The following is a 19,408-nucleotide window of genomic DNA, read 5'->3' as shown; positions in this document are numbered from 1 at the left end:
AAGACCTGTGAGGATATTTAGAGAATAATCAAGTTTTTATGATAAATAACCTTAGAGCCTATATTTCTGAGCATATATAGTAGTATGATAGATAATAGTTTGATAGATAGTTGTATGAGTAGAGAAAAAAGAGTAGTAGAAGCATATGTACCAGGCTGGTTACCTTGAGAGGAGGCACAAGAATGGAGAGATAATTTATATACATATGGGATTAGTTAAGCATTAGGGTCTTAGTTGCTAGTAACTTTATGAACCTTTTCAGTTCATTAATTACCCTTTTGCTTATTATGGTCACACTCAGAAGTAAACATATGATAATAAAAGATAGGGGTTAAGAACACAGGTTTTGGAGGCTGACGGATTTGGGCTCAAGTCTTAGCTTTCCAGATTTGGAGGACTAAAAGCAAATTACTTGCTTAGCCTCTTTCAACTTACTTTGCTCTTCTAAAAAATGAGGAAAATCATAGTACATCTTCATAAGGCTGCAGTGAAAGCTAAATAATTTAATGTGAGTAAAGCAGTTAGTATAATACTAGAATGTGAGAAATCCTATCACTATTAATAAGTAATAGCATCATATAATTAGGATAACATATATAAATTTCCTGAAGTTTTTTTTATCATTGCCAACAATTTTATGGGCTCAATAAAAAATGCTCAGAGATTAAAAAGACTGTCTAGTTCAAGTCTAGAAGTTTAACAGTGAGAGAAAAGACAGTTAACTTCTAAAGAAATAATTTGTTTTTTAGTTTGTGATTCTCTAGCCCTTCAAGATTTATTTGGGGACTTTAAGGATGTTTAGACTAGTAAAAGGTTAACGTAGCTATACAAGCCCAGCTCATATTTCTCCACAGAGCGGAATTCCAAGGGGCTTACCATCCAGCTAAGAGTCTCACATCCACATTACTAAGGAACACAGAGAACATGAGGGGGGGATTTCTACGTGGCTTGTGTTCTCTTCCCCACTTATCTACCTCAACCAATAATATGTAATAGGTAATCAAAACAAATAAAAAATATGGAGAATAGGGTGAAGAGAGATGAAGGTAGAGATGTAGAAAGCCATTCATTTAACTGACTTCTTAAAATGTGCATACATATTAGAATATATTTGAGAAAATGAAGAACTTTGTATCAAATAAAAAGTACTTTCCCAAGATTAAAAACTGTATTTTTCAGTATTGACTAGCACAAATATCTGTCTTCAGTAAAATAATCTAGGAGAGATGAAAATTTGAATCTCAAAATTTCTCTTTAATATTATATTTAGTAGTGTGGATATAATTTTGACTATTTATAACTATTCACCAATAAAATATTTTTAGGTACCCATATATGAGGAATTTAAAAAAAGCCCTACTTCTATTTTGTGAGCAACTAATTAGACTTCATGAGGACTTAATCTTATAAACCTGAATATTGGTCTTTAATTCATATTTAGTTTAATAATTTGGTAACTTTCTCCAAGATACACCAAACTGACTATGACTTGGTTTAACTGTACATACTTGTGGAGGACATTAGATTTGTGATAGGTGTTAAAAATTACCACTATTTTAACTGTATCAAATAAAGCTTGCAGTGTGTGGTTTTGCAAAATCAGTTTTCCTACATATTTAATATATGTTTCAGAGTAATCTATACTAGTAGAATATTTAAGCTTTCTACTTTATAATCCTCATAATGTTTTTTCAAGATATTGCAAAAGATTATGGATTGCATGCTTTTGACAATAAATTTTGACATGTCAATCACAGGATTTATTTTCTTTCAGAGAATAAAAATTCCTTTTAAAATAAGGAATTTTAGAGAATAAAGACAATTCTAGCTCTCTTTCTTTTCTCAGTTATTGTTTAGCAAAAATAACAAAAGTAGAATTATTGGCCTTTAAGAAAATTAGAACATCACTTCATCATTTGCACAAGAAATCATCTGTCCATTTCGAAAGGAGTTTACCTGAACCTTTTCATAAAAGAGCAAATTAAGGTAATTGAAAGTTTAGAAATATTCAACTGAAATGGGAAATGCAATGCATCATGGAACCTTTGTACAACATTTGGACTAAAGTGCTTTATAAAAATTGTTAGAACCAAAACGTACTTTATATGAGTTAAATGATGTGAAGCATTTAAAACCTCTTGTGGAATGCTGGCATATAGTTGACATTTAAGAAAATTCTCTCTCCCTTCTCGTGAAAGAGCTACCCGTAAGATGACTAGATCAATGAGAATGCAACTTTTAGTGAAAATACCATGTATATTATTTGTTAAATAAAACAAAAATAGTCTTGTGGCTCTTACTATATCTTAAGATAGTTTAAAATTATGTTCTGTGCATAAGGCTGCTAGGGCAAAATGTGTAAATCGATTCTGGTAGTCCTCAGATTTGTTCAGGTGAAGTGAATTTTCACTTACATGTTTGTCTTTTTTAAGAGACTTTTAGTAATATGAGTGTAGGAGCCAGATCTGTTTCATCTTTGCATTTGTTCTTAGCCCAGCACCCAGTATGTCTTGGGCATCCATAATGTTAAACTGAACCAATAAGCTGACTTAATATTAGTGATGAGGCATGGGTATCTTAAGTAAGGAGAACTAAAATTTATTGAGCATCTAATATCTGACAATTATTTTATGTGTGGCACCTCATTCAATTTCATTTCAATTAAGAGTATTATTCAGAGTAGGCTTTTTCACCTCTCCTTTGTAGAGGAGAAAACATACTCAAAGAGGTAAGTACTTACCCAAGGTAACAGTTTGTAACTGGTAGAGTTGGATTCAAAATTGGATCTGTCTTATTCTTTCCTTTAGACCAGGTTGTCTCCCAATGTAGCAAGGAATTCCTTTATAAACACCATTTTAAGGAACCAGGGTGGGAGTGGGGTAATCTAATGGAATTTAAAGACTTTCCAAATTCATTTACGAATATTAACAAGGCATGTCTTTTCCAAGGTTCCAGCTCATCCTGTAGATACTGATAATAACATAAGCTCCATGAAGAGTCCCCGAGAACTCTGGTCCCTGAGAACTATGGTGTTATACTGCTAAAAATTAGTAGAATAAAGTACCACACAAGGTTTTAGTCAATACATAGCAAATTTTTTCAGCATTATTAAGACTAGTATAATTTAAAATAAAGACAACTGAGCTCATTAGCTGAAATCATTAACTGAAACCAGGAGACTAATGGTAGGAATAATGTCCCTCTAAAAGTAAATTCCATTTCCTATTTGTTAGAGGGAATGGCTTTTTTCTTGTCACCAAATGCCTTCTTGGTCCACAGTTTATCATATTTATCTATTTAATGAACTTTATTTTCAAGGCAATGGAATTTTTATTGCTGTTAATTAAGCACATGATTGCTTATGCAGTAGACCTTTGAATGTGAGTAACAAACAAGGAGTCTATATCTTCAGCCTACCATATACTTATAATTCTAGTCCAGGAAATCAATGTGTGGTCAGGATAGTTCCTTTCATGAAAATGCTTCTTTAAAGGAAACATGAAACCTTCCCACCAATATTTACCACTTATTTTATATTAACCAAGTCCAATAGTTCCTTCAAATTTAATCCAGTTAAATGAAAACATCTAACCTTAATAAGCTGCAACAATGTCCCATTAATAATATTAAAATTCTATTAATAATATTAAATATTGAAACTGAAAGAGTAATATATTAGTGCTATGTTCTATTACTGGTTTTGGCCCTATGATACCATGTCTCTGTTTTGTATTTCCCTAAATTACAAGTCCTATTTTCCTTGCATGTTAATTAAATAAATATATTGAATATAGATGGTGACCCATTCTAAGAAGTTTTTACCAAGTCAGATTGCTATGAAACAATTTCAATCCAACATTCTGAGAATGTAGAGTGTGATAAAATTATGAAGACTGAGTGCTCCTATTATTATAGACAATAGAAACCCTCTTACAAAGAAAGGAACAGACAAATAATACAATCCTTTGATTCTGTGCTTGTGATTTCACACATTTAAAATATGACTTAGATATATTAAAAATGCTTTCTTCTAGCTATCAAAGACTATTAGGATCATAGTTAAAGGATTTAAGAGCCAATTTGGAAAGGCTTCCACTAGCCAAAGAATGGTGTACTTTGAGCATTATTTAAGCCTAATAACTGCAGTAAATTGAATCATATTAAATAATCTCCAAAACCATGAGTTATAATGATGCTAAAATCATACAAACCAGAAAACTTTCATTGGTAGCCTTTAATCCCAGTTAGTGTCAGACTCTACAGATTTAAGAGCTCAGTCCCACACACACTGAGATGCCAGCCACAGATGTATTGCCTGACTACTCACACTTTTGCCTGGCTGACTACCAATTCAGGGGTTCAGGCAATGGCCCCTCCCCCGACACATACACCTCAGGTTTGATATTTTGCTAGAACAGCTCCCAGAACTCAGGAAAATACTTCACTTAGGTTTACCAGTTCATTATAGAGGATACAACTCAGGAAAAACTAAATGGAATATATGCATAGGGCAAGGTATTGAGGGTGGGGGCTCTGAACTTCCATGCCCTCTTCAGGTGTGCCACCTTCTTAGTACATCAGTGTGCTCATCAACCTGGAAGCTCTTGGAATCTCTTTGTTCAAAAGTTTTTATAACCCAGTCTCTAGCACCCCCTCCTCTCCCTGGAGGTTGGGGAAGGACTGGGACTAACTTCTCACCCTCTAATCACTTGTTTGCCTTTCTCATGACTAGCCTCCACCCTGAAGCTATCTGTTGGCACCAGTCAGAGGCATCTCATTAGCACAGGCCCAGATGTGGTCCAAAGGGCTTATTTTAAATTAAAAAGGACACTCCTATGACTCAAGAAATTCCAAGCATTTTAGGAGCTCTGTGCCAGGAAGCAGGAACAAAGACCAAATATGTATTTCTATTACATTACAATATCATAGATGTATGATACCATTTTCAAAAAATGGTAAAGAAAAAAAAAGAATAAAAATTTTCTTATAAAATTGCTTTGCTTTTCATATTGAATTGAATCTCAAGGCAACCAAATAGTTAATGAAAGGAAGTTCCTCTTTATAGAGAAAGCAAGTAAGTGAAGAAAGGCTAGAATTTTAAAAATCACCATTTTTGCAATCCTGATGAAGGAAAGGTTGACAAATAACAATAAAAACAACTAGTAACTCCAAAAGGTTTGAGGTAGAAGGTTGCTTGGCAGTCTTTGAAGAATAGCTTGAATGAGATAAATGGAAGGAGATAGATAATGTAAGACCTTGTAGTAAGGATTTTCGTTGGGTTTTACTGTGTTGGATATTCATTGGAGAGTTCTAAGTAGATAAATTGCAGCACTTTGCACTTTATGTTGTAGGAGTATAGTTCTGCTGTCATATGGAGAATAGATTGGGGTAGGGAAAAAGTGGAGAGGTTTTGAGTTTGCAGACTAATTCACTAGTCTAAGCCCATGCTTTTGCTGATAATGGGATGGGGTAGTATGTTAACAGTGAAGGTGGTGTGAAGTGGTCAAAATCTAGATATATTTTGTGGCATAGTCAACATGATTTTCTCATGGATTACGTAGTGTAAGAGAGAAGAGTATTCAAAGATAATTTAAGGCGTAAGCAGTTGAACAGCTGGTATTATGGGAGCTACTGTGTATTAGAATGAGGAGAAACATGGTTTCAGGTTTTTGTTTGGCTTATTTTGTTTGTTTTTTTGCTTGGGAGGAAATCAAGAGTTCATTTCTATTAGTGTGTTCAAAGGACTAACTTTTGGCTTTGCTAATTTTTTCTATAGACTATTTAATATTTCATTGATTTTAGCCCTATTCTAATATAAACATTTAGAGTTATAAATTTCCCTCTAAGAGCTGATTTAACTGCATCTCACAAAATTTGATATATGTTGCATTTTCATTATCATTCAGGTTGAAATATGTGCTTTCTTCTCTGACTCGTGGATGATTTAGAAGTATGTTGTTTCATTGAATGAAAGTTAGAAGTTTTTCTGGTTGTCTTATTGTTATTAGTTTCTAATTTAGTTCTACTGTAGTCAAAGATCTCATTGTGGAAAGTTCAATCTTAAAATTGATTGGGGCATTGTAAAGCCCAATATGTGATCTTTCTTCATCAATATTCCATGTGTATATCAAAAGACTGTGTATTTTGCAGTTATTGGATATAATGTTCTATAAATGTCAATTAGATTAAGGTGGTTGGTGGTGGTGGTCAAATTTTTTCTATCCTAAATGAGACTTTTTTGTCTTATTACATTAATTACTGAGAGAAGTGTGTTAAAATATCCAACTGTAATTTTGGATTTGTCTATTTCTCTGGTTACTGTTAAGGTAGTGTTTAGTCAGTGTTTGCTCCAGGTATTTTGAAGCTCTGTGTTTTGCATGCATGTCCAAAAATTGTTATGTCTTCCTGATGAACTGACCTTTTTGTCATTATCAAATCTCTCTTTATATCCAGTAATACTCCTTTTCCTGTAGTCTAGTTTGTCTGATAGTAACAGATACTACCAGCTTTTGTACACATATTGTTTGCCTGATATACATTTTTCTTTTCCTTTACCTGTTTGTATTTAAAGTTCATCTCTTATAGACACTATACAGTTGGATTTTATTTGCTTATCCACTTTGGTAATCTCTGATTTTTAATTACAGTGTTAAGTCCACTTACATTTGTATAATTATTGGTATGATTGTGTCCTGGCCTACTGTATTGTCATTTCTTTGACGTTTATTCCATCTGTTCTTTGTTCCATTATTCCTCACTTTCTGCCCTCTTTGGGGTTAATCAAATATGCTTTAGTGTTCCATTTAATTTCTCTATTGGTATTTCAGTTATATCTGATCAATTGATTGGTTGTTGCTCTAGGGAATACAATATGCATCTTTAACTTACTCTAGGTTCCTTAGAGTTAAAATGTAGCACTTCATGTAAAATAAAGTACAAAATAAAGTCATGTAAAATAAAGACCCTCATGACATTATGTTATGTTTACCCACTACCTCCATCCTTTGTGTTCTGCTATCATTTCTTTTACATCTCTGCCATTATAAGTCCCATAATACAATGTAATAATTTTTGTATTAAATAATCACTCTTTCAAAGCAATTAAGAGAAAAACAAACAAGGGAGTCATTCATATTGCCTTGTTTATTTCCATTTTCAGGGCTCTTCATTCCTTCCCACTGACCTGAGTTTCTACCTGTGTCATATCCCTTAGCTCATTGAATTTCCTTCAATATTTTTTGGAGTGCAGTTCTGCTGATATTAGAGTCTCTTGGTTTTTGTTTACCTGAAATTTATTTTGTCTACATCTTTTTGAAGGATATTTTTATAGCATATGAAAAGCTTGGTTGAGAATGTCTTACTTTCAGCACTTTAAAGATGCCTGTTCTCATCATTTGACCTCCACTGGTACCAATCAGTTATCACTCACATCGTTATTCTCTATGTGATGCATCATTTTTTATGGGTGCTTTTGAGATTTTTCTCTTTGTCTGGCTTTTAGCAGTTTGACTATGAGGTACATAGGAGTGGTTTCCCTTAAATATTTCTTGTTTGGGGCTCACAGAATGCTTTGGATCTGTAAGTTGTTGTTTCTGTTGTTATTTTTAAATGAATTTGGGACATTTTTGCCATTATCTTTCCAAATAATTTTTCTGTCCCTTTCTCTCCTTTCCTTCTGGGACACCTTTTACTTGTATATTAGACTAAATATTTTGCCCCGCAGATCTCTAGGGCTCTGTTCCTTTTTGTCATACTTTTTTTTCTCTCTTTTTTCAGATTAGGTACCTTCTAGGGATCTGTCTTTAAGTTCACTAAACTTAACTTCTGCTTTTAATCTCATCCGGTGAATTTTTCATTTCAGATATTGTAATCAGTTCTAGAATTTTACTTGATTCTTTTTATATAGTTTTCATTTGTCTGCTATTTCTTTCTTTTTACTTATTATGATAAATTTTTCCTATAAGTCATTGAGTATATTTGTAATAGTTAATTTTAAATCCTCACCTACTAATTCCAACATCTGGGTTCTCTTGGGATCTGTTTGTGTTGACACCTTTTTTCTTTTACTCAGGTCAGATTTTTCATTTCTTTGTATGTCTACAAAAATTTGATTATATACCAGATATTATGGATAATACATGGAGGGACTTTAGATTCTGTTATCTTCCTCTAACATTCTTTGATGACTGCTGATTTTTGTTCTGTAGGCATTTAAATAACTGGCTTATCACCTTAAACCTTTGCAGGTTTGGTAATTATTTTCAAGGGCAGAAATAAGTTTCTTTCAGTTTTGCTCAACTATTAATGTGAATCCATTAGTCCAAGGATATAGTACTTGCTTCTAAAGTATAGCCCTACCTGAATTTACCAAAGCTATTTACCAAAGCATTTACTATGTCCCTCTAAAATAATGTAGCTTAAATCCCAAACTGTTTCCCTTGTGATAGCCAACCATTGAAATTTATGTTCAATTATTTCAGCCTTCCAGTTGGTGCTTTCTACTGAGTTATTTAGAATCTAATTCAGCCACATTATCAGTATCAGCCAAGAACTGAAGAGTCAGTATCTAGGTTTTGGGAAAACTTTTCTTTCTTTCTAGGACTTTCTCCTCAATTAAAAAAAATTTTTTTTATTAAGGTATGATTGATATACACTCTTATGAAGGTTTCACATGAAAAAACAATGTAGTTACTACATTTACCCATATTATCAAGTCCCCACCCATGCCCCAATGCAGTCATTGTCCATCAGTGCAGCAAGTTGCCAGAGATCCACTACGTCCCTTCTCTGTGATACACTGTTCTCCCCATGATCCCCCACACCATGTGTACTAAACATAGTACCCCTCAGTCCCCTTCTCCCTCCCTCCCCACCTGCCCTCCCACACCCTTACCCTCTGATAACCACTAGTTCATTCTTGGAGTCTTTGAGTCTGCTACCATTTTGTTCCTTCAGTTTTGCTTCATTGTTATAATCCACAAATGAGGGAAATCATTCTCTGCCTGGCTTATTTCACTGAGCATAATGTCCTCCAGCTCCATCTATGTTGTTGCAAATGATAAGATTTGTTTCTTTCTTATGGATGAATAGTATTCCATTGTATATATGTACCACATCTTCTTTATCCATTCATCTACAGATGGACACTTAGGTTGCTTCCATATCTTGGCTATTGTAAAAAGTACTGCAATGAACATAGGAGTACATATGTATTTTTGAATCTGAGAAGTTGTATTCTTTGGGTATGTTATATTACAAGAAGTGGGATTCCGGGCTCAAATGATACTACTATTTTTAGTTTTTTGAGGAACCTCCATATTGCTTTCCACAATGTTTGAACTAGCTTACATTCCCACCAGCAGTGTAGGAGGGTTCTCCTTTCTCCGCATCCTCGCCAGCATTTGTTGTTCTTAGTCTGTTCGATGCTGGCCATCCTTACTGGTGTGAGGTGATATCTCATTGTGGTTTTAATTTACATTTCCCTGATGATTAGTGATGTGGAGCATCTTTTCATGTGTCTGTTGGCCATCTGAATTTCTTCTTTGGAGAACCATCTCTTCATATCCTCTGCCCATTTGTTAATCGGGTTATTTGCTTTTTGGGTTTTGAGGTGTGTAAGTTCAGTATATATTTTGTCAGATCTGTCATTTACAAATATATTCTCCTATACTGTAGGATGCCTTTTTGTTTTGTTGATGATGTCTTTTGCCATACAAAAACTTTTTAGTTTGATGTAGTCCCATAAGTTCATTTTTGCTTTTGTTTCCATTTCTCGAGGAAATGGGTTCAGGAAGAAGTTGCTCAAGTTTATATTCAGGAGATGTTTGCCTATGTTGTCTTCTAAGAGTTTTATGGTTTCTTGACTTACATTGAAGTCTTTAATTCATTTTGAGTTTACTTTTGTGTATGGGGCTAAACAATAAACCATTTTCAATCTCTTGCATGTAGCTGTCCAGTTTTGCCACCACCAGCTGTTGAAGAGTCTGTCATTTCCCCATTGTATGTCTATGGCTCCTTTATCATATATTAATTGACCATATATGGTTGGGTTTATATCAAGGATCTCTAGTCTGTTCCATTGGTCCATGGGTCTGTTCTTGTGCCAGTACCAAATTGTCTTGATTACAGTGGCTTTATATTAGAGCTTGAAGTTGGGGAGCATAATTCCCCCTGCTTTATTCTTCTTTCTCAGGATCGCTTTGGTGATTTGAGGTCTTTTGTGGTTCCATATAAATTTTAGGACGATTTTATCTAGTTTGTTGAAGAATGCTGTTGGTATTTTGATAGGAATTGCATTGAATCTATAGATTGCTTTAGGCAGGATGGCCATTTTGACAATATTAATTCTTCCTATCCATGAGCATGGGATTTGTTTCCATTTATTGGTATCTTCTTTAATTTCTCTCATGACTTGACTGTCTTGTAGTTTTCAGAGTATAGGTCTTTCACTTCCTTCATTAGGTTTATTCCTAGGTATTTTATTCTTTTTGATGCAATTGTGAATGGAATTGTTTTCCTGATTTCTCTCTCTGCTAGTTCATTGTTAGTGTATAGGAATGCCATAGATTTCTGTGTATTAATTTTGTATCCTGCAACTTTGCTGAATTCAGATATTAGATGTAGTAGTTTTGGAGTGGATTCTTTAGGGTTTTTTAATGTACAATATCATGTCATCTGCAAAAAGGGACAGTTTGACTACTTCCTTGCCAGTCTGGATGCCTTTTACTTCTTTGTATTGTCTGATTGCCATGGCTAGGACCTCCAGAACTATGTTGAACAGAAGTGGGGAGAGTGGGCATCCTTGTCTTGTTCCTGACTTTAAGCTTTCAGCTTCTCACTGTTAAGTATAAGGTTGGCTGTGGGTTTGTCATATATGGCCTTTATTATATTGAGGTACTTGCCCTCTATACCCATTTTGTTGAGAGTTTTTTATCATGAATGGATGTTGAATTTTGTTAAATGCTTTTTCAGCACCTATAGAGATGATTATGTGGTTTTTGTCCTTTTTGTTGATGTGGTGGATGATGTTGATGGATTTTCGAATGTTGTACCATCCTTGCATCCTTGGCATTAATCCAACTTGATCATGATGGATGATCTTTTTGCTGTATTTTTGAATTCGGTTTGCTAATATTTTGTTGAGTATTTTTGCATCTATGTTCATCAGGGATATTGGTCTGTAATTTTATTTTTTTGTGGTGTCTTTGCCTGATTTTGGTATTAGAGTGATGCTGGCCTCATAGAATGAGTTTGGAAATATTCCCTCCTCTTCTATTTTTTGGAAAACTTTAAAGAGAATGGGTATTAGGTCTTCACTAAATGTTTGATAAAATTCAGTGATGAAGCCATCTGGTCCAGGAGTTTTGTTCTTAGGTAGGTTTTTGATTGCCAGTTCAATTTCTTTGTTTATAATTGGTCTGTTCAGACTTTCTGTTTCTTCCTTGGTCACCCTTGGAAGGTTGTATTTTTCTAGAAAGTTGTCCATTTATTCTTGGTTATCCAGTTTGTTAGCATATAATTTTTCATAGTATTCTCTAATAATTCTTTGTATCTCTGTGGTGTCTGTAGTGATTTTTCCTTTCTCGTTTCTGATTCTGATTGTGTGTGTAGACTCTTTTTTTCTTGATAAGTCTGGCTAGGGGCTTATCTATTTTGTTTATTTTCTTGAAGAACCAGCTCTTGCTTTCATTGATTCTTTCTATTGTTTAATTCTTCTCAATTTTATTTATTTCTGTCTAAATTTTATTATGTTCCTCCTTCTACTGACTTTGGGCCTCATTTGTTCTTCTTTTTCTAGTTTCATTAATTGTGAGTTTAGACTGTTCATATGGGATTGTTCTTCTTTCTTGAGGTAGGCCTGTACTGCAATATACTTTCCTCTTAGCACAGCCTTGGCTGCATCCCTCAGATTTTGCGGTGTTGAATTATTGTTGTCATTTGTCTCCATATATTGCCTGATCTCTGTTTTTATTTGGTCATTTATCCATTGGTTATTTAGGAGCATGTTGTGAAGCCTCCATGTGTTTGTGTGATTTTTCATTTTCTTTGCATAATTTATTTCTAGTTTCATAGCTTTGTGATCTGAAAAACTGGTTGGTACAATTTTAATCTTTTTAAATTTACTGAGGCTCTTTTTGTGGCCTAGTATATGATCTATTCTTGAAAATGTTCCATGTGCACTTGAGAAGAATGTGTATTCTGTTGCTTTTGGGTGTAGAGTTCTGTAGATGTCTGTTCTATTGTGTTGTTCAGTGCCTCTGTCTCCTTACTTATCTTCTGTCTGGTTGATCTGTCCTTCAGAGTGAGTGGAGTGTTGAAGTCTCCTAGAATGAATGCATTGCATTCTATTTCCCCTTTTAATTCTGTTAGTACTTGTTTCACATATGTGGGTACTCCTGTGTTGGGAGCATAGATATTTGTAATGGTTATATCTTCTTATTGCATTGACCCTTTTCATTATGTAATGTCCTTCTTTGTCTGTTGTTACTTCCTGTGTTTTGAAGTCTATTTTGTCTGATCCAAGTATTGCAACTACTGCTTTTTTCTCTCTGTTAGTTGCATGAAATATCTTTTTCCATCCCTTCACTTTTAGTCTGTGTATGTCTTTGGGTTTAAAGTGAGTCTCTTGTGGGCAGCATATAGATGGTCTTGTTTTTTGTCCATTCAGTGACTCTGTGTCTTTTGATTGGTGCATTCAGTCCATTTACATTTACGGTGATTATCAATAGGTATGTACTTATTGCCATTGCAGGCTTTAGATTTGTGGTTACCAAAGGTTCAAGGTTAACTCCCTTACTATCTAAGAGTCTACCTTAACTCACTTAGTATGCTGTTACAAACACAATCTAAGGGTTCTTTTCTTTTTCTCCTCCTTTTTCTTTCTCCTCCATTCTTTATATATTAGGTATAATATTCTGTATTCTTTGTTTATCCCTTGATTGACTTTGGGGGTAGTTAATTTAATTTTGTATTTGCTTAGTAATTAGCTGTTCTACTTTCTTTACTGTGGTTTCATTTCCTTTGGTGACAGCTATTAAACCTTAGGAACACTTCCATCTATAGCAGTCCCTCCGAAATAGACTGTAGAGATGGTTTGTGGGAGGTAAATTCTCTCAGCTTTTGCTTATCTGGAAATTGTTTAATCCCTCCTTCAAATTTAAATGATAATCTTGCCAGATAAAGTAATCTTGGTTCCTGGCCCTTCTGCTTCATTGCATTAAATACATCATGCCACTCCCTTGTTGCCTGTAAGGTTTCTGATGAGAATTCTGATGTTAGCCTGATGGGCTTCCCTTTGTTTGTGATCTTATTTCTTTCTCTGGCTGCTTTTAGTAGTCTGTCCTTATCCTTGATCTTTGACAATTTTATTACTATATGTCTTGATGTTGTCTTCCTTGGGTCCCTTGTGTTGGGAGATCTGTGGATCTCCATGGCCTGAGAGACTACGTCCTTCCCCAGATGGGGGAAGTTTTCAGCAGCTACCACCTCAAAGACACTTTCTATCCCTTTCTCTCTCTCTTCTTCTTCTTCTTCTTCTGGTATCCCTCTAATGTGAATATTGTTCTGTTTGGATTGGTCACACAGTTCTCTCATTATTCTTTCATTCTTAGAGATCCTTTTTTCTCTGTGTGCCTCAACTTCTTTGTATTCCTCTTCTCTAGTTTCTATTTCATTTATCGTCTCCTCCACTGTATTCAACCTTCATTTAATACCCTCCATCGTGCTCTTCAGCAATTGGATCTCTGACCTGAATTCATTCCTGAGTTCTTGGATATCTTTCTGTACCTCCATTAGCATGTTGATGATTTTTATTTTGAACTCCCTTTCAGGAAGAGTTGTAAGGTTCATGTCATTTAAGTCTTTCTCTGGAGTTATATTAATTTTACTCTGAGCCACGTTCCTTTTGCGTTTCATATTTGTATATGGTGCCCTCTAGTGTCTAGAAGCTCTACTCTGGAGCTGCGCTGCCCCTGAAGCAATGTTGGGGGTTGCAGGGGAGCAGTACTGGTGCCTGGGGGGAGGAAAGAGCTGTTCCCCGCCTCCCGGATGCTGTGCCTGTCCACTGCCTTAACCAGTTGGCCGAGCACACAGGTATAAGCTTTTGTCCCAGAGCAGCCAGATATGAATCCCTGCTTTCCACAAGTGGCTGGAATCTCAGTCCCTCCAGGAATTCTGCCTGTATTAACTTTCCAACCCGGTAATCATATGAGTATCATGAAAGCACCATGAAATGTAGGTTAGTGCTCCCAGAGAAGACCTCCTGAGCTAGGTATTCAGCAGTCCCAGGCCTTCCACTCCCTCCCTGCTCCATTTCTCTTCCTCCTGCCAGTGAGCTGGGGTAGGGGAAGGGCTTGGGTCCTGCTGAGCCATAGCTTTGGTATGTTACCCTGTTCTGTGAGGTCTGCTCTTTTCTCCAGGTATATGCAGTCTGGAGCCATCCTCTTTCCTGCTGCTCTCTCAGGATTAGTTGCGCCAAGTATGTTTTCTAATTGTATCCAGTTTTAGGAGGAAGCCTCTGTCTCTCCTCTCACGCTGCCATCTTTAATCTTCACTGACTTTCCCCTCACTTTACAGTAATTCTGGTAGCCCAGTGACACCATTGGCCAAATGGCCTATGATTTTCTGCTTGAATTCTAGTTACTCTGTGCAGAGTGGGGAGTGTCATTAGGAAGAGATTTGTATAAATTTGTACTATACCAAGTGGTGTTCTTTTCTTTCAAGAGTTGAATTCCCTCCAATATGTCCTGTTTTGATTGCTGTATTATACATTCAAGTATGTTGTTTTATGTATATTTTCCTGATAATTATCCTTTGTAATTATTGTCTGCAGGAGGATTAGCCACATAATAATAATGGCTACTCTGCCACTATCTGAACCAGAACTCCCAAGAGTTCCTTTTTGGACATACTCAATTTGAGATGACTGTTTGACATTAAACTGAAGACATAAAATGGATATAGGAATCTGGAGTTCAGGAAAGATGACATAGCTAAAAATATAAATTTCAGAGTTGTCAGTGTATATATGGAATTTAAGCTATAGTGCTAATGAAATCACATATTCATCAATGTAGAGAGGGGAGAGAAGAATCCAAGGACTTAGTCTTGGGTTACTCCAGAGTTTAGTATATTAGCAAGAAAAGGAACTAGCAAAAGATAAAGAGAAAGAATGACCAATGAGCTAGGACAGTGTTAGGGACAAATGCCTGAGTGGAGTGGGTCCAAGAGAGAATAAAAAAGAGGAAGTCTCCTAATTAACATTGAACATTTTCTAGGAGTTTTGCTTTGAAAAGGAATGGTGTAATGGAGTAGAGAAGGGAGTTCTGGGCTCAAGGAAAGTTGTTTAAAATAGGAGAAATTAAAGTGTGTTTACTTGGTGATGACAATTTTGCTAAAGAGAAACAAAAATTTGGGAACACAGTGCCAGTCATGTCCTGGTGCAAGACAATGGTGGGTTTGATTCTGAAGGCAGAGTACTTTGAAGCAGATTTAAAAGTAGTGGATTTGGTTGTGAGAGCTTGTGAAAGTTGAAAGCAAGTCCATTAGCTCAGAGTAAAAATGAGAGACATTGTGAAATTATTATCTATGTAAATGGGAAAGTGGGTTGACTAAGGCAATTTTTGGACACACCAATAAACAAAACAAAATGAATCAAAACCAGTTCATGTAAGAAGTTATAAATTTAAAGTGAGATTTGTTAGCATGATTTGTTTTTGCTTAGTCACATTCAACTGCTAGGGGACAGAGGCAGAGTACATGGAGAGCTGAGATTGAAAAATTGCCAGGTAAGCTTATAAAATGGAGAAAGAAGTAAAGGTGTCATATATGCATGCAGTAAAGTGATTATGTCAAATCCTGGTATTTAGGCTGACTAAGGACCAGAAGTGAAGCCATGTGGTTGATGAAAGTGAAAATATGGTGGGATAACAAATTTACAGTTCCAGTGGGTCAAGAAATTGTTAAAGTTATAGGGGCTTAAGGAGAGTAAACTCAAAAGATAGGAAGTGTTAGAGAGTGTAATACTTAAAATTGAGATTATGAATCTTATGTAGTTATTAGTAATAAAGTCAAGACTATTCAAGTGATGCTACCTCAAGATCATGTCATTTAATATTTCCTTTATGATCCTCTCCCAGTTTAGCTCATCTGTACTATGTATTTTTCAATTCCAAATTCTTTCCCATTAAAATTTTGCTTCTCCTTCAATAATTTATTCGAGTTGTGTTCTCTGCTTTTCAAGATAGTAAAAATTGTAAAATTGATTGTAACGATTGTCTTTTTAGTCTTGTTATTTTTAATACCAACTACTACTATCTTCATAGAAACTATGATCCTACATCTTGCAAGCTAATCTAGATAGGTATTATTATTATTATTCCCATTTTACAGAGGAGAAATGCCAAATTCAGAGCAGTCTTTTCACTCCAAATCCTGTTTCTCTTTCTATCGTATTGGGTTGACTGCAATCTGATAAATCTTTTCCAATGTGTTAATGGGTCTAGTACCTTAGGGAGTTTCCCTCCCTAGACCAAAGGCCCTCTGGAGATTCAATAACAGTCTAAAAGATCTACTCTGAAAGTAAGGATTTTAGACTATGAAAGTAAGGATAGGTGGGATTTTTGGAATCCTTTGAGTAATAAAGCATTGGCAACTTCCTTTTCCTCTTATTTATACTCAGTAGGATATACAGCTCCTTTAACAAAAGCCATATAAGAATAAGTAGAAGTCAGTATTGAAAGCCAAAGTCAATTATGATTAATTTATAAACATTATGTTTAATTTCAAGGAGGATTTGAAAAGCCAATCAGGTATTATAAGAGTGTATCAGGAGTCATAGAATTAATACAAAATGAAAGAGAAAGTAAGGAAGTCTGGAGTATTCTTCAAAGCAGAGAAAAATGCCCTGCTTCTTTGAAATTTCAGGACAAGTTGGCATGTTCAGTAATCTCTGCTTCATGCGTTTATTTTATCCTGAGAAGGATCAGTCCACAACTGACCAGGTTAAGAGCATTTCTGTCATGCTGACTTGTAATTCTAGTTCTAGAACATGAGTTGATCAATTAACTCAAGCATATTTGTGTGGGAATAAAAGAGATTTGACATATCTCTCTTTAAATAGGCTGCCCAGATATTTGAAGCTTATGAATAAGATAGAGCTCTGTCTTTAAGTCTATTTATTGCAAAGTGGATTACTTTTGCCCACTCCTTGAGTTATTTTTTAAATAGAGGATGAAATATTAAGTTAGTTGATGGTATTAAGGAGGCTGATAGATAATAGAAAATTCAGATAGAACCTAAAAATAAGAAATTTTAATATGAGATTTATAAGTTAGCAACATTGGCCACAGAGGATTTTATTGTATTTAAACTATTCAAGGGCTATAATTTTTAAAGTTCTTTTTAAGTTTTTTGTAAATACTGCCTCAAAACAATTGGCAAGGTTTTATAATAAAAGGTTAAAGCCTACAAATACAATTTTTATTTCATAGACGTTGTAGTATCAGAAAAAAATGACCTGGTTTGCTAATTCTTTACTAAGCAATCTTATGCAAGTTATTTAACCTTTCTAGAACTGATTGTTTCTTTAGATATAAACTGTGACTTACTAGATATGCTTTAATATCTCTTATAAATTCTAAATATATTACTTTAAAAAAAATAAAGTGTTGAGTTCCTATGTATTGAGAGATCACTAAAGCTGTTTGTTTCTCAGGTCCATAATCTTGTGATCAATGATTTAAAATTATAGCTGTAGTGGTAGAAGTGGTGACAGCAATGGAAGGAAAGAGGTCAGCATGTAAAACAACCATTTCTTTAAAAATTTTCTTTAACTCTAGAACATAGGACTCTTTGCCAGTGACTCATTTCTAATTTGTAAAGCAAAAGTCTTGGAGAACACCAAGAAGTTTTTGTCTGGTCTTCCTTCTTTTCATAAGTGAGAGTGCTATCTTAAAGCATCCCTGGATTTGTGAAAGAAGACCTATTTGCCTATTTCCCATAGAGTAAAAAGAGTATTTATAACTCTGTAGGAATGGAAAATTATTTGTTAGTTGAAAGGGATAAGGAAATCAGAATTTTAATCATATAAAGAGTCTCAGCTGTGGTCTCTTAATTTTATGAGATGTGAAATAGTTAGAAAAAGAGATGCATTGCCAGTATGTATAATAAAAAAGATTAATACTGTACAAAAAATTTTGTTGAAACATAATGTATGTTTCTCTTGAAATGAAAAAGATAGATTCCCAGAGTATAAAAATACCTATTTTTATAAGAGAATGAAAAAGAATTTTGACAATTGGAGTTTATTTGGTTATTTTTCTCTTTAGTATAAAAGTAATGCATATACATTTCAAGATTTTGAAAAATATTTCAACTTGGAGTGATGTATTAAAATTTTAAGAATTACTATAAGCAGTTTTCTTTTACTAAAAGTTGCCAGTTTTCTAATGCTAAAATAGGAATTATAATTCAATGTGTCACAAAAATGGGAAAGTTAATAGAGCCATTATTAGGTCCCTTAAAGAAAGGTGTTTCAATAGCAATATAACTTCATTAGATTTGAAAAATCAGCTATGTCTGGGGAATATCTGGGATTCTTCTCAGTATTTAAAGTAAGGCTAAGAAAAATATACATTGAAGAAATAAATAATCCTAGACCATCTCAATTTGAAATAATTTTAATAGCATATAATGTGTGTAGCATCTGATGATGCATACATCTGAAGAAGTATGATATACCGTATATAATTTATGCTTCACCAAAGTGTTTTATAACTGTTTTTTCTAGGGCCCCAAAGGAGATCCGGGGTTTTCCCCAGGTCAAGCTGTTTCTGGAGAAAAGGTAATTGTTCATGAAATAAAATCATGATGATAAATTTTAAGCACTTAAAAATTATTTTTATCTTTTCTAAATGTAGATTTTACTTGACATCAGATAGGTAAGATACAGAATTAGTAGATTTTAATGAAGGAAGAAATATTTGAAAAATTAAGTAAATTATATTGTAAACTTAATTTATCAACTTAAATCTTAACATTACTTTTATTGTCTACTGTGGCCTGACATTGTGCTTCCTGCTAATTAGGAATGGATGGGACAAAAATTAGAGTAGGCTGTGGTCTTAACCTCAAAAATTTGCTGTTTATATGCATGCACACAATAATATATAAATTCCAGTGCCATTTTACACCTTTTAAAGGACAGTTCTACATACTTTATGTTATTTAAGTCCTATAGTCATTATTATCTTGTTTTCCAGTTGAGAAAACACAATTCATAGAATTTACATGACTCATGGATAATAAGTGGCAGAGTTAATGATGTATTTATGTTTTCTGACTTTTAGTCCAGTATGCTTTTCATTTAATCAAAATGCTCTTAAGCACATGCGGGCGCGTGCGCGCGCAC

At 34.5% G+C, this 19,408-nt stretch overlaps 1 protein-coding gene across 4 annotated transcripts in view; it reads left to right on the top strand.

Annotated features, from left to right (window-relative positions):
- The window catches only part of COL24A1 (collagen type XXIV alpha 1 chain), a 364,470-nt gene that overhangs the window by 40,350 nt on the left and 304,712 nt on the right, over positions 1-19,408 (top strand). For all 4 annotated transcript variants that reach the window (XM_073234227.1, XM_073234226.1, XM_073234225.1 and 1 more), the window contains one exon: positions 18,788-18,841. In XM_073234227.1, coding sequence (XP_073090328.1) covers positions 18,788-18,841 — 54 coding nt within the window. The remainder of the gene's footprint in view (positions 1-18,787; positions 18,842-19,408) is intronic.

Source organism: Manis javanica, chromosome 4 (assembly GCF_040802235.1).
Source record: "Manis javanica isolate MJ-LG chromosome 4, MJ_LKY, whole genome shotgun sequence".
Lineage (NCBI taxonomy): Eukaryota > Metazoa > Chordata > Mammalia > Pholidota > Manidae > Manis > Manis javanica.
The sequence above is the reverse complement of the archived record's forward strand: the minus strand, read 5'-3'. Positions and strand labels throughout refer to the sequence as shown.